General features: G+C 43.1%; 1 protein-coding gene across 6 annotated transcripts in view; it reads left to right on the top strand.

Moving 5' to 3' along the window:
• The window catches only part of SORCS1 (sortilin related VPS10 domain containing receptor 1), a 578863-nt gene extending 564248 nt beyond the window's left edge, over positions 1-14615 (top strand). For 2 of the 6 annotated variants that reach the window (XM_068548517.1, XM_068548516.1), the window contains 3 exons: positions 9324-9429; positions 9549-9709; positions 11480-14546. In XM_068548517.1, the coding sequence (XP_068404618.1) occupies positions 9324-9429; positions 9549-9709; positions 11480-11544 (332 nt within the window). In that variant the 3' untranslated portion in view covers positions 11545-14546. Of the gene's footprint in view, positions 1-9323; positions 9430-9548; positions 9710-11214 lie in introns of all 6 variants that reach the window. The other 4 variants (XM_068548518.1, XM_068548514.1, XM_068548515.1 and 1 more) reach the window with 4 other exon arrangements.
• Positions 14616-16362: the final 1747 nt, after the last annotated feature.

Here is a 16362-nt window from a genome sequence, read left to right as displayed (position 1 = left end):
AAACTCTATATCTTTGTTCCTATAAGCGCACATGATCATGAGTAAATTCAGTGATTATACTTTGGAGTGGGGGGGTGGGGACAGGGGGAAGGGGGCTGGGGAGGAAGCAGCTTAAAAAATGTGTTGATTCTTCTTTGGTAGAATGGATGAGGGCAATAAGAATAGAAATTAAAGACTGAGCAAGCAAGGGACAACACTACATCTTATTTGAGGACACAGACCCTAACTAGATGGATTCATACTAAACGACAAACAACAGCACTTAAGAGATTTTTTGCATTTCTCAGGGGTTATTTATTGGGTAAATCAACCAAAACTTGGCTGCTGAGACTTCTACACAGAGACTGGAAGAGCTGGTGCTGATTAGTTCCCTCAAAATATTTGGGATAAATGTCAGCCTGTTCTGTGGTTGGAAAATCTCTTTATAACCCAGGGTAGGCAATCCCTGCTCTAAAGCAGTTGTTCTTAAATTTGTACGTCAAATTACCGAGGAAGCTTCATAAAAGTAGAGATTCTTCAGGCCTCACGGCACATCCCCGGAATCAGAATCCCAGGGAGAGATATCCAGGAATCTGCGTTTGTAACAAGTTCCCCAAGTGATGCTTATGCAGCCAGGCCTTTCACCAGTCTCAACCACTGCTCTTACAGAGCATTCCACAGACAGAAATCCATCTGCATAACAAGGAAAGGTGCTGAGCTATCTCCAGCAATAAATCTGATTTACAACTCAGGGCATCCACTAAAACAGAGACATGCATTAAAAGGGAAGAACCCTTGATATTTAGTGTAGGAGGAAATTAGTAATAAACATTAACATCTAATTCCTCCGATATTTGGAGCTTACTTAATTGGCAGAATGGGTGGACGACAGTGGGAGTAGGGAAAAAATGAAGCCTGTCTCTGAATGTGGGATATACTCTATCCATAATCTAGATGAATGGCAAAGACCAGCCAAGAGCTGTGGCCATGAAGCAGTTGAAAGATGATTAAAGTGTGAACCAGAATGTTAGTGGCAGATGTAACTGAATAGCCATGAGTTCTATGAAAGTTAAACAAATGATATTATCTCGATGTTATTAATGTGCTAGTGTGAACAGAAAATGATACAGCCGCATCTCACTGTTATTTCTGCCCATATTAGAGAATCTGGGTGTTCTTCTACTCTTAGCTTTCCAGTGGGGTCACTGCTTTTCTGGAGTTTTGGATACTGATGATAAAAAATGTGAAAGGTTAATACTTCTCAAAGGAAGAGCCTCAGATCTCAGGTTGAATTAAAAAAATTTTTAACACCCAGTAACTGCTCTCAACCCTTCGTGTCTGTCTAGCAGTTGCCTTGTTTAAGCTATTATGTTTAGGAAAACTGTCCTTTGTCAAGGGTATGTGTGGGTTTTTAATAAAACTGTTATCTTGTATTATCTTGGCCGCCATGGTTGCTGCTGACTGGTTCAATTTGTTTTTCAGGTGTAATAAAAAGATATTATCACAGAGATATTAGAGAATTAATATTTCCCAGCTTCAGTTGCTACCTCTGGGTATGTTATGAGTCAACGTGAGAGGGGATAAGGTACTCAGAATTTCAGTCTAGGTCAAGATACATCATGAATTCTGCCCGACAGTTTACATTGAGAAACCCCTTCCACTTGAAGGCAGAATTAGCATGAGTCCAGAAGCTTTAGAAAATTCACTATAATCTAAGCCACATCGTTATAGATGCAGATGCCAAATCATAGAGTTGTGGAGCTCGGAACTGTAAAGTAAAATAAATTGTTGCAATAACATTTTCCATTTAGGGATGAAATTAGTACTAGTGGAATTCTTCCACAGCCAATACATTTTTCTGTCTCTTTAGTCTCTGGTTGCCTTATTACTTACACAGTTATCATTTACAAGTCTTTTGCGAGTAAAGTCATGCTAGTAATATTTTTCCTTCCTTCTGTTTTTCCCCCCAAATCATTTGTTTTCCTCTGCAAATAATTAAGCTGTTTCACAGACACGTGTACCCAGTGGTTTTTGACAGTTATTAAGCTTTTATGGTGTTATGATAACTAATAACAGGTGCTGAGATGTTAAACATAACATCCAATGTGACTAAACAAATGTGATACTTTCATAAATATACCAGCAATGAAGTTGCTCTTTAGATTCTAAAGATTCTTTCTTCACCATTTTTTCCTAAGATTTCCTGGGCCCATAAAAAGGCATGAAATGACTATAGGGTAACTGGCCTGAGGAAGCACCTAGAATCTCTTGGGCGGAGAATGGTCAGGAAAGAGTGATCAGATGAACAGTTCAGAAACAGGGTACAGGCATGCATCAAATTGGAAAGAAGCAGTAGTTAGGATGCAGGAGGTACAGTTCCCCATGGGAAAGGCAAGGCAGATAGTGCAGAGGAATTGGCAGGAGAAAATGAAGGCAGAAGAACACATACATAATACAGAGAAGATACCAGAATCTAAGACAAGCTACCTTTTAGACACCAAGTTTCTTACACCTACAGTGACCAAGACGGTCAGGCCATATCTGTTGTGTCTACATAAGTTTTCATAGCATTCCCTTTCATTCTTAAAGTGTCCTGGTTTGGAAAAGAACATTTACGGTCATGTTACTTATACCCTGGCACCCTGCCAGTGGGGACAGAAGTCCATACCAAGAATTTGATAATATAGAGCCCAATAGTAAGAATTACTAATTGGATGTTTGATCAGTTGGAAGAGAAGAGTTTTGAAGAGAGAAGATGTTAATAAGCTATTGCTATGTAACAAACCACCCCGAAATTCAGTGGCTTAACAATGAGCATTTATTATTATGTATGAGTCTATGGATCAGCTCGGTGGTTCTTCTGGACTTATCTGTGCTCTTTGTGTGTCTGCAGTCAGCTGTGGATTCTTGGGTAGGGAGCTCTGCTGATCTCGACTGGGCTGCCCCCGTGTTGGGGGTCAGCTGGCTGTAGGCTGGCTCTAGAACAGCCTCAGTTGGGATAATTAAGCTCTCCTCCACATGGTCTCTCATCTTTCAGTGGGCTTCCCTGGGCTTGCTCACACGTGGCTCTGCTGATCTCGACTGGGCTGCCCCCGTGTTGGGGGTCAGCTGGCTGTAGGCTGGCTCTAGAACAGCCTCAGTTGGGATAATTAAGCTCTCCTCCACATGGTCTCTCATCTTTCAGTGGGCTTCCCTGGGCTTGCTCACACGTGGCCATGATAGGATTCCAACAGAGAGGGCAGAAGTGTACAAGGCCTTGAAGCTCACAACTGGAGTACCGTTACTTGTGCTGCATGCCATTGCCAAATCCAGTTCCAGTGCTAGCCCAGATTCAAGGGGGTGAGGAAACAGATTTCACCTCTTGGTAGGAGAACCTTCAAATTCAAGGTGCTCGAGGCATGGGCACAGAAAGAAGTAGAGAATTGATCCAGTAACACAATTAATCTACACGGGGCTGAGCACTCTCTTAGGGGAGGTTTGAGATGCCTTTTAGGTAGTTTAGAAAATTCTCCTGGAGTCGTAATGGGATTGAAGTAGTATTAGCAATCAAGGGATGTGGTTTTTCGTTTTGTTTTGTTTTGTTTTGTTTTAGTGACCCAGAGTGTATAGAGGTCAGGCACACTCTAAAGATAAGAACTGGATGTTTTATGAGTGACAGTAGGAGGGGCTTACCACACAGTACTTTCAAACTGGTATGCATAATAATGACCTGTGTAGCTTGTTCCACATGTAGATTTCTGGGACTCACTCTCAGAGACTGATATATTTTTTCTTAAGTGAAGCCTAGGAAACTGCATTTTCACAAGTTCTCCAGGTGATTCTGATTCACGTGGTCGGGAAATTATACTTTGAGAAACACTTTACATAGTAAACAGGATACCTCATTGACTTGCCACCCTAGAAAACCAAAAGGCATCCTTCTCTTCCTGTCTGTCAATTACAGTGATAAGTTTGGTCTTTGAGGTATCCACGGTTGTCATTGTTTGGCCAAGTGACCTCAACCTGAGGTGACTAGGTGTTCCTGAAGACTCATCTTCAGTTTAAAACTAGTAGCCATGCTTCACTAGTCATTAGAGCCTTCCCTGGGAATCCCCATCCAATCTGGCCTGCAAGATCATGGCTTTATGATCAAGAAGCTATTGCAGTCCTTAAGACTGTTATGATTGGGTTTGGACTTGAACTGGAAGGAAGGGCTATTAGACAGGTGAGGGTGCTCTATCATAAAGGCCTGTCAACCCTTTCTGTGATCTAGATAAACGTCCTCCATGCCATTCCCATATAACCTTAATTTCTGAAAAAGAGATTTCAGCCACGTGGATTTTATGATATTCAAGGCATGTAAGTAAAGTCTGGCTTGGGTCTGCTTTGGAGACAGGAGAGGAGAGATAAAAGCAAGGTATGACAAAGTTGAACTTGCTTTTGTAACTTCTTGACAGCACTAACTTCTGGATTAGAAATGCAGTACGAGTTCAAAGTTCCAAGGTCATAGAGCAGGTAGAAGTCCTCCAAGAAAGTCCCTTCGATAGAATGAGAGTCAATACAGACAGCAGTAAGGGTATTTGTGGGGCTTCACCAGGTGATGCTGCCATATTGTTGACTTTAAAACTTGGAAATAACCCAAAGGGGCAAAGGCTGCAGCAAAAGGGGTTAGTGGTGCTCCAGGTGAAGCATTCCCTAAAGTGTGTTGTGTGGGACCTGAGTCTGTAAAGGGTCTGTGCTCTAACGACTTTGTGAAGCTCTATGGTGAAGTCTTATGAGTTTCTTTCCTGAAGGACTGCTATCAACTTTCATATACTGAATCTCCAAGATGGGGAATGCCATATATACCATTTCCCAACATTATCTGACCATGGACTCTAGTCATCTTTCAGGGATTGTTCTCTATAGAATATACTTTCAGAAATATGACAGCAATGATATGACAGTTTTAAAACTATTGGGCATGTGCCATGTGCCAGACACCATGTCAGTGCTTTATAAATTTCATCTTATTTTATTCTCACAACTTGCTAAAACAGGCACTAGTTTTATCTCCATTCTGCAGACGAGAAAACTGAGGTTCAGTTTAAGTCATTTAGCTTGTCAGCAAGCGGCCAGGTAAGAATCTGGTTTCAAAAAGGGACCATATCAGTTACCTCACCCCAAACATGGCGTTTTATTTATTTATTTATTTTTAATTTCTGAGATATACATTTGAAAGTAATAACTAGAATTTTGACTTATTATACCAGAACATATAAGATTTTTAGAAATTTCATGTAATGTCTGAAACATTTATATTAACATATTTCCATACAAATAACCCAATGAAAGTTTAGTATTAGTTGTTTTGTTTGTTTTTATACTGCAGGTTTTTGTTAATCATCAGTTTTCTACACATCAGTGAAACATGGCGTTTTAAGTTCACTCTTCTCTCATACACGTTAGCTGTGACCTTGTATTTAGCACTCAGTGTGTATCGATCACTTTTCACAAGAAGACTTGTTATTCCTGTAAGCAGCACTATTATTATAATCAATCTGGGTCCTCTTGAATAGAATATAATAATTCAGTGCATTTCTGCAGGATTGTAGAAACGATGTGTGCCAGCCCCAGATTTAGAATCGTCAAGTCACGTGCTGTACCCCATGACCGTGCTTTACTGTGTTTGTGAACAGTGGCAAATAAACCACTCAGCACTTGCCCCTTCTACCTTGTTTAGGCTGCAGTTGGAGGGGGATTAATTTATGCTTATTGCACACAGCAAGCTAAAACCCATTTACCACAAGTTTTCATTCCCCAGCAAAACACACACAAACCCACCTACTAGTGCTGGGCAAACTAAGACATGCATCTGAGGTTGTGTGGAGCAATAACAGTCCGGTTTATATTCAGGCACAGATCAGCAAGCAGAAGCCACCCACGGAACACAGAGGGCAGTGGTACTCAACTTCTCACCGCTGCTGCCTGATTGCCTGCTTCTTGCTGCTAAGCAGTGACTAAGTGATGCAAAGATGGGGGTGGGGCTGGGAGCGGAGAGCACACACGTTAGAACTCAGGATACAGAAGCTCATTTTCCCAAAGTAATATGCTAATTATTTAACACTGTTAACGCCACCTGTTTATGAATGATGATTTGAGTGGGAGTGGTTTAGAATTGAAAGACCTCAGCTTGTGATGGGTAGAGACAGGAGGGGGAAGGGAAGAGAAGGGAAATAGTGTCCATTTGCGTGTTTGCTTTCTGTGTCAGTGAGAGCCTGGCTAGAGCAATTTCCTCTCTTTAGTTTTCCGTTCATTTCAAATGCCAACCCTTTCAAGCAGCCTCGGTATTCTTCCTGGTTGCTCCATAACACTGATATTCTTCTACGTCTTCTGCAAGAGCGTTTGGCTGGGAATCAGAAGCTCAGCTAATCAAGCTAACCTGCCTCTAACCATCGTTACAATCTGGAGCTTCTCCCTGAGCCTCCCTTTGTTCCCTGTCAAATTAGGGGTTTGCATTAGAAGATTACCTTTAAAATAGCTTTTCAGTATTATTTCCATAAGTATGATGACGGTATTGTGATAATGTCCAGAGAAAGAGAGTGAGAGAGACCTTATCTTTTAGACTTAAGGTGTTTAAAGGACTTTAGCAACCAGTCCTTTCTCTCATATGGCAACTGCTGGGATAGGAGTTAGAGGGGTTGGATAATTCATAAAAATATTCCTGTTGGTGTTTTTTCTGGTTTTCTGCATTGCTTAGTGGGAAAAGCTTTCATTCAGAGTATAGGAAATTTTAATACTTATATTATTATAAATATTGATTCAAAGTAATAATAGCAGTAGCAATAAAAGCTAAGACTTATATAAAGGCCTTACTATGTGCCTAGCATTGTTACCAGTGCTTTACATACATCAATTCATCTGATCCTCACAAACACCTAATGAGATATGCACTTTTATTCTCATGTCACCCTATCAGCCACATGAAGGTGAAGTAATTTGCCCAGGAGCTCACAGCCAGCACATGACAGAGCAGGCCTTGAATCCAAGCAGTCTGGCTCCAGAGTCTGTGCTTTAAATTTTAGACTTAAGGTGAAATTGTATGATCGCTGAGATTTGCTTCAACATAATCTAGTGTTGGGGTTTGTGGGCACTGGACGGGGGTAGACATAACATTATCTGAGGGTGGATGGTTGTTGAAGGGTGGTGGGTGCATGAGGCTCCATTTCTCTATGCACAACTACCACCCGTAAATACACACATATGCGTATATATGTGCGTATACATGTCATCAATGTTTAAAAGTGAATGACCTAGGATTCAAATTGGTCCTTTGAAAACTTAATAATATTTTGACTTTGTCACTTGTTAAGTTGCTTCTTGTGATCTACTTTTACCCTTCATCCCCATTCTCAGAAATATGTTTTTAAATTTCAGATATCTCCTGCTGAAATTAGCCCAGGGTTGAAGTATATAGAAAATTGTGTGTATGTGTGTGTGTGTGTGTGTGTGAGAGAGAGAGAGAGAGAGAGAGAGAGAGAGAGAAAGAGAGACTTCGTTTAAGTCTTAGTTTTTCCATTTACTATTTCTGAGTCCTTTGGAATGGCACTAACCAGTGAGGCCCTCACTGTTCGTGTCTGCTCAGTGACGATCACCACCCCACCTTCCATTGGTGAAAGTCAATTGCAATAATGTCTATGATAAATGGAAGGTGTTCTTTCCCCCCTGACTTCCTACCAATAGTGGTATGAGTTCTGAAGTGTTACTGGACTCCTTTGCACTGTGGTTGCCTAAGTAAATGAAAGAGACCTTAATTTTTCGATTTCGAGCTGGAAGCACATTTGCCTTGGGTGTTCCATTCAGTGAACCACTCCTGTCTCCTCACACACTCATACTTCACAGCTTAAGCTCTGCTTGACTCACAGAGGAGAGAGAATCACAGAGGTTGCTTCATTTTAGTGCTTTCTAAAAGCTGATTCTACTAAAATAACTAAGCCTGTTTTCTGAGAAAAAGGGCTTGACTTGTGTTTTTCACCCAAACTGGTACATGGGATAGGCTTTCCAGTAGTGGTTACTGCGTGGCTGGGATGTAATTCTTCAATAACCAGACAGAGCAGAAGCAGTCTCGGGTCTTGTCTGAAATCATCGACATTACAGTCACCTATCCTTGAATTTTTTACCTGGGTGACCAGAATGTTGCGCTCTTGGCTTTCAACAGAGAAAAGCCACAGAAAATGGTGCGTAAAGGTCACCTGAATTTCTGGGTATCAGGCTTTGCTTAGATTGATGGAAGGTAAAGGTCAGCATCCAGGCTTCTAAGGGGTACGTGTGGCTTGCCTTTTATGCTGGAACTATGCTATGTTTGCAAAATATCAGTTTTCTAGAGGGTAAAAATTAATTGCAAACAAAGTCATTAAAGTAGAGCAGGCTTGACCCTGAGATAGAGGAGGAGGGTTTGGAGGCAGAGAGAGATGTTCCAGAGAGAGTGCAGTTCCAGAGCTGCACTCTACAAGCAAAGTTAAGGAGGGAGAATCTTTTATGGATGCCAAGGCATCTGTTTGGCCCAAGAGGAGAACTCACTGCCTCTGAGAGGCTGGCACCCCCTGGCACGAGCTGTCAGGACCTGGGCAAGTTATGGAGACGACGCTGGATTGCACATTCCTCCTCCAGCATCAGAGCAGCTGCCCTTGTAAAATATTCACTTAGCCATCAGTTTCCAAGTGCAGAAAATGTAAGCAACCAGTCCTTTCTCTCATATGGCAACTGCTGGGATAGGAGTTAGAGGGGTTGGATAATTCATAAAAATATTCCTGTGTTTTTTCTGGTTTTCTGCATTACTTAGTGGGAAAAGCTTTCATTGAGAGTATAGGAAAATTTAATACTTATATTATTATAAATATTGATTCAAAGTAATAATAGCAGTAGCAATAAAAGCTAAGACTTATACAAAGGTCTTACTATGTGCCTAGCACTGTTACCAGTGCTTTACATATATCAATTCATTTGATCCTCACAAACACCTAATGAGATATGCACTTTTATCCTCATGTCACCCTATCAGTCACATGAAGGTGAAGTAATTTGCCCAGGAGCTCACGGCCAGCACATGATAGAGCAGGCCTTGAATCCAAGCAGTCTGGCTCCAGAGTCTGTGCTTTAAATTTTCCACTGCACTTCTTGAACAGGCCTGCTGGAGCATTCTGGGGGCTGGGACAGGCTCAGATGCATCTGCATGTCAAGCCGCGTGACATGCGTCTTGTGTGTACGTCCCACGTGGTTTTCCGGGACTCACTGTGCCTCTGTGTGAACAGTGCAAGCCTGTCGCAGAGTCACGCCCGCCCACCTGCCTGCTCGTGACCATGACCGTGCCTTGCTTTCTCCCCTAGCCCCGCTGGTGGACCTCACTCCAAGCCACAGTGGCTCCGCCATGCTGATGCTGCTGTCCGTGGTGTTTGTGGGGCTGGCGGTGTTCGTCATCTACAAGTTCAAAAGGTGCGTGTCCCTCCGTCCATGTCTCCCCACCCCCCTTCTCCCTGACAGGTTCAGAAGCATTTGTCGCAGCGATGTACGTGTCCCGTGCACAGCAGTGATGGTTTCTGTTAATGTTTTAGGAAGATCCCGGGGATTAATGTTTATGCCCAGATGCAGAATGAGAAAGAACGAGAGATGGTCAGTCAAGTCAGTCACCCTGAAAGCAGGCCCCATATCCCTCAGACTGAACTCAGGCGGCCTGGCCAGCTGATAGATGAGAAGGTGGAGTCCCAGCTCATAGGTAAATGATTCCTGGTAGCCCCCAGCTGTTCAGCCTTAGTAGTCAATGGCTGCCTCTCTCTCTAACCCCTTCCTGGCTTGACGTAACCACTTTATCTGCTCTAACATCCCTGAGAGAAACAGCTAAGATGCCTCTTTCCCTGCTTCTTTCCATTAGAGAGAAAAAAACAAAACAAAACCTTTCTTGCTCCTATTTTTTCTCTTATGAGTTTATCCCTCTTTTTTTCAAAAACCCTTGCTGAAACATTGGGCTTCACGTGTTCATGGTCAAAGAGCAAAGTGTTTGTTCTAACAATATACAAGAAGGGCAGGCCTCAGAGGCTGGATCTTGCTGGTCTGGAGGGCTGGGCAGGGTTTGAGGGACCCCTGGGCAGGGTTTGAAGGTGTATAATGACCAGAGCAAGCTGTGACAGCATCACCTGGAGACAGCTCTAAGGAGGGCAGACTGCTCCCAGAACACGCATAGAAGAAAGACAGACTGATCACCCTGGGATTTTTTAAAATCTAGTAGTAATCAAAAACTGTCCCCCGGGAAACATGGAACCTGAGAATTCAAGAGCCATAAAGTTGGCAGAACTTATCTCAGGAGTGGGGTTTCCCGAGAGAGAGTGCTGGAGGGTTAGACTGTGACAGAGCAGATGGGCAGATTTCTTCCTCCTTTTCACCTGTGCCCTACCAGGAGTCTTAAAAATGGATTTCAGCATAATTCAATAGGGCTCACTCTCTGTCTGGGGAGGAAGCATGGGAAGCCAACAGCTAGGTATAGAGAGTCTCAGGGTCATTGCTAAGTTCTACTATTTATTGTGGAGGGAATTTCCCAGGAAATTAGCTAAACCCCTGGGGCCACCATTGTGATCCATTTCTCTCCTTGTTTCCTCCTGTCTGATGGCCCTAGGACTTGAAGCTGTAAATGTTCCCATCTAGACCCTGCATTGCTGACTCTGATGGATAAATTATTATATAAGCATTCATGCTTCACTCTGATGTGATAATGCCAAATCACCTAGAACGTCCTATGACTGTTAATCTGGTACCTGGGGGAAAAAATGAGTACTTAAAGGGAAACAGAACCCTCTCTTTAAATGAATATGGGAGCGTTCTGTGGCTGTATTAAGGGGAAATTTCAGTGTGCTGCCTGGCTCATGTCAGAGGTAATAATAACAATGGCCCCCGCATCTGGTGTCCAGTTTTCACAGTGTGCTTCCTTTTATTTGGGGAGACGGTGATAAATGCGTAATTGCCTTGGGTTAAAAAGAAAAAGGCTTTTCTGTCCTCAAGTCCAGAGAAGTGTTCACCCTATTTACTTCTAAAGCTTCTAAGTGCATTTTTGTGGGCCATTTGGTTTTCAGTCCCATTTCCATGGGGTATGAAGCACAGCCGCTGTTTGCTTCATTAAAGTAGCAATCCCTCCTTCGCCAGGAGCAGCTCCCAGCACGTTATACCGTCTCTGACACCTTTCCATTGCCAGTGTCATTAAATGAGTAAGTGTTACACGTTTTCTCTTAGGAGAGTAGCTTTACCCTCCCCTTCCTCCCCTTCTACTCAACCTGGTGACTCATCTCTCCGGTTGCAAAGAGCAAGACACGCCACTCCACCTTCAACGCCAAAGCGGGGATCTGCTGGGGCTCAATTTGCCATTTAAGGAAAACCCCCAAAGGCTACAGGCGACCTGCTGATCAGGAAAGAATTTCGCTCTTGTCAAGTGCATCCTTCTCCATGACCACTAACTTTGTGTTTTTTTTCTTTGTTGTTCTGTTTCCTATTTTGCCAGGAAGTATTTCCATAGTTGCTGAGAATCAAAGCACAAAAGAAATCCCTACCTATGTAAATGTTTGACTGGAGGACGCCAGTAAAAACAAAAACAAACATAAAATAAAAACAATCAAAATCTAAACAAACAAACAAACAAACACTCACTGCATCGGGACTTTTTAATTCTTCAGACACAGACAACAAGGGTTTTTAGCTTTAAGCCTGTGCATGTGGACAGTACCTTGAGAACATGCTTGGAGGGGCAGTGTACAGGTGCTCTATTTTAATGGAAAAAACACTCCCCTTCCCCTTTCTTCTCCTCTCTCTTTTTTCTGATTGGTTGTGTTTGTAGAAAATTCCTAACATATATAGGCCAAGGAAATCTGCATGTATTTTTGGAAATATTCTTGGCTGTAGATTTAACAGCTATTTTAGCACTACAGGCTGATGGGTGGATTAGCCACCCCAGCCGTTTTCACGAGACACAAAGACATGCACAGGAGTTTGAAACCCTGGGCTGTTTCTCTGTTCCACTTTACTTGTTGCCATTTTTCCCTTCTAAGTTATCTTCGGGAGCTCTGCTGGCCGGCAGGGGCCACAGGTTGCCTTCTCCATTCTGTACGGCCACAGGGACAAAGAAGCAAGTTCAAGTTCCATGGATGCAGGCAGAATAGGGAAGGAAGGAAGGCAGTCGGGCAGGAGTGTCAAAAGTGGACCTGTGTTTCCTGTTCCCCCCTCCCCATCACGACAGCTTCCCCCTGTAGCTTTCCCTACTCCTGCCCTGTGTAGAAAACAGAATCTCAGTTCCCCCGCATTCTTACCTTCCCATTTGTTTGCTCTCCATGTGTGGTCATGATCTGTCAAGGTCTTTGTGTCTCTCCCTTCCCGTCCCCAAGTTATCCTTCAACTGCTCCTGCCTTTTCTTCCCAAACATGTTGCTAGATTCTGGACATTCATCCTGATGTTCCTTAAATACTGGCCTCGCCTCTGGCAACCCTGCCTCCACCACCCAAAGCTAATGATCTCTCTGTCAACTTTGCCCACGCCCATGCATGCAGCCTTCATACACGCTGACCCAGCGGCATCCTGCCCTGCAGGGTTCAGCTTCATGTATTTTTTTTTTGTATCCTCCTGTAGACCTGCCTCTTCCAAATATCCTTGCCTTTCCCCCCTGGAAACATATAATGTGTGTGAAAGAGTTGAGATATGCAAAGCAATTCAAACCTGGCCCAGGTACCTTAGAAAAGAAAGCATACAGATGAATAGTGGTTTTGTCACACCTTAACAAAAATCTCCTGCAGTCAGATTCCGGAAGATTCTCGTGAGAAATGTTTTGAACGTGTTACTATGTGGCAGGGCAATTTCCTCCTGTGATGGTTGCTATTACCCAGTATTTCCCCTCTCACAGTAGAGTGAAAATATTGGTAAAATGAAACCGATGTTAAGCAGAAGAAGAAGCAGGTTAATGGATTTGATGTTTGAGTGTCAAAGAGTCTTGAGAATGTATGGAGGTCTTGTCTTATATTAGGATGGGATTGTGATTATGTAAGATGACCCTAGACTTCTTACATGTGTGCTCTCTGATCTCTGAGCATAGTATCAGCAAAGGAAAATATAATAAGCATAAAGGGGAGGAATTATCAGACTCAAGCAGATTGGCTCAAAGCATGAAGAAATCCCAGTTCTCCCAGGGCCATCATGAAAGAAGGTCCAGAGAAAGAGGGAAACAAAAGTATGTGCAGCAGGAGCCCTTGGAGTATTATGGATTGGATAAAGCCCACTCTAAAATGTAGGAGAAAGTGGTTTCAAAAGACCACTCAGAGTGTAGCCTCCTACTTGGCCATGGCCCCAGGCCAGCGTCAGGGTATAACAGGGCCCTGGGGACAGTGGGGGTGCCCTAAAGATCCTGACGACTACTGCCCTGTGTAGCTCAAGTAGGGGAAGAGTAGCAACACTTCAGTCAGAAGTTAATCAAGCAGAAGATTTTATGGTTGAAGACGTTCCGTATGAATCTGGGAAATGGATTATGCCTAAGGCAGCCGTCTATTTGTGGAACTCAAATGATTCCCCCACCTGCCAGGCTTCCTAGCCCATAGGAAACATCCTCATTGAATCTCTTCAGTTGGAGCCTCCCAAATTTAATCTGGAAAACAGAGTGTTTGGAAACCAAAAGAGGCTCATTCACAACAGTACAGGGAGTCCTCAGAGTTGCCGTTCAATTAATTTTCATTGTTAAACTATGAAAAAGGGAATAACACTCCATCTAGCACAGTGCCTTGCCTAGAGTAGGTATTAAGAAAGTTATTTGTTGAAAGAATAAGTGAATGAATACATGAGAAGACATAGGGGAGAAGGGCTTGTAAGTCCTAACCTAAAATAGAGGTGGACATGAGATGCCTGGAGTTTTGGAAAGTGATCAGAGATGGCCGGTTCTAGATTCAGCATCTCCAGGGTCCTCATGTGCCTCTCCTCAGAGCTCCCTCTAACCTGTAGGAGACTAGTGAGGCAAAGTACTGCTCAGAGGGGCCCTTATTGTTCTTACGATCTAGCTCCATGGCTCTCGAAGCGTGGTACCCAGACCAACAGTATCAGCATCACCTCGGACTTGTTCGAAACACAGATTTTGGGTCCCACCGACCCCAGACCTACTGAATTAGAAACTCCAGGGTTGCAGCCCAGCAATCTGTTTTTACAAGCTCTTCAGGTGATTGTGAAATACACTAAAGTTTGAGAACCACTGTACTAGGCCATGCCAGCTCAATCCCGAAGAGAAGGTAGTAATGAGAAGCTGCCAATGGGGGGGGGACCCAAGTGCCTACCTACTCAACAACAGCAGGTGCAGACACAATGAGGAGTTTGGTAGGCGTGAGGCCAGAGGAATGGGTGGGGAGGGATGGATGTGGAAGGTAAGATTCAGGGCAAGCTACAAATCTGATATTGCAATGTTTTCCAAAATCCCGGAAGGCAAACTGTGCATGCTCTACCCTGAACTACCCAACCAACATTTTCTCCTTTGCCTTATTTTTAATTGGATTCACTGTCCAAAATGCACAGGTTTGCTTTGCTTTTTTTCAGAAGTTCCAAACAGCAACTTTGAGAGGAATGGGGTGCTTGGCAGCTGTTCTGTGTTTTCCAGGATTCCAACTGAGCATTGAAATTCCCTCATTTGCCAACTTATTTTTATAGGAAGTCAATTAAAAAAAAAAAAAAAAAAAAAAGAAAGTTTTCTTATAGTATTGGAACTACTTCTAATTTTAAAATGACTTTTTTGATGTATTTTTTGTTATATACTATGTAGTGTAATGTATAATTGCTCTTGTTTATTCCTTTTACAGTCATATTTATTAAACAGATAATGTCTCTGAAGTCTATGCCTCAAGGTGTTTATTTTATTCCAAACTTCGGTGTTCAGTCCAGATATAGAAGCGATGCATCTATAGGGTTCATAAAGACTAATTGCATGAGAATTTAGTAAACACTACAGGTTTGAGGGGTTTGGTTTTTGGGGGGTTTTGGGTTTTTTGTTATCAACGTAGGATATATATTCTACTACCTGAATTCTAACCTGCATTTCAGGTGACTGTATAATATCTGTTGCTTTACTGTTACTTTATTCTATAATATTTAAAAAATCACTCCAAGCTGGTTACACTGGAATGAGTAACATTCTCACTATTGTTCATTCAAAATGAGAAATTATTGATATGGAACAAACCCATTCAAATTTGTTCAGAAGCTTGCAGTTACTGAAGGACCAAACCTGCATGTAATGAACTGAAACCTGGGGAGAGAGAAGAGCTCAAATGCTAGAGTAATAATGGCTTTGATACTGGAATCAGGACAGTGGAGTTCTCCTTCCAGCTCTACCAGCTGTGTGACCTTGAGCAAGGCTTTAGTGTCCTCATGCATATGATTTGAAGGAAAAGGACCCCTTCCAGCTCTGGTATTCTGAGTGGGTGAGTCATTCCCAAGAGTCCCAAATAGTTGATTTAAACTTGGTGGAAAGTAAAGAGGTGGACTGGATCCAAATCCTTTTGGCCTCGTGGTATCTTTTCTTGGTCAACATTTTGTCCTTGTATTTGGTTGAAACATTCGTGCAGGCACAAAACCCTCCTTAGCCTTTTCAAAGACCTGCCAGGCTTGGAATGGCATTGCCTCATTAGGACGGTCTCAGCACGCATGGGAATTTCTGTTGTTTTCTAGGTGGCCTTTCACCTTTCCTTTCCCACAAACTAAGTCTTCCTTCCAACCCATCATTATTTTCCAGGCCAGAGCCTATACTGCTTTTCTCCATCTAGAACAGCTTATCTCCTGTGTCGCTGAGGGTACAGGCAGTCAAACAAAAGTCATTCCTAGGGATTTCAGACAGAGGGGATTTAATTCAGGCAATTTGTTGCTTGAGTAACTGAAGAGCCAAGATGCCAAATAAGGGAAGGTGAAGTGACTCCAAGATGAGCATCAACAGGAAGGCTCTATCCCTAGAGCCCAGGACCCAGGACCACCAGATGGAAGCTGAAGTCAGGGAGGATGTGTCTGGCAGAAGCTGGAGCCACAGAGGAGACATGGCCATTGCCAGCACTGCTGCCCAAGCAGAGAAGAGGGAGAAGGGGAGCTTGCTCCAGGCCTCCCATCTCCAGCCAATGTTTCCCAGCCCAAGCCAGTGGGCAGTGGAGCCTGGGAAATGTAGTTTTCTGAATTACTAAGTAGAACAAGGAGGAGTGGGAAGTGGACTTGAGGACACAGATGGGTGACTGGCACAGCACCTCTCTCAAGTTCTGCCCACGTCAAGTCCAACAAATCTCCTTCAACCCAAAGGCACTTATTAAATAGTCAGTGCTCCTTTCTCGGTGCCATTCTTTCACGTATTCCCCCTTAAACAGCGCATATTTAAAATGTGGCATT

This window comes from Eschrichtius robustus, chromosome 7 (genome assembly GCF_028021215.1).
Source record: "Eschrichtius robustus isolate mEscRob2 chromosome 7, mEscRob2.pri, whole genome shotgun sequence".
Taxonomy (NCBI): Eukaryota; Metazoa; Chordata; class Mammalia; order Artiodactyla; family Eschrichtiidae; genus Eschrichtius; species Eschrichtius robustus.
Note: the sequence above shows the minus strand (reverse complement) of the source record. Positions and strands in the feature narration are given on the sequence as shown.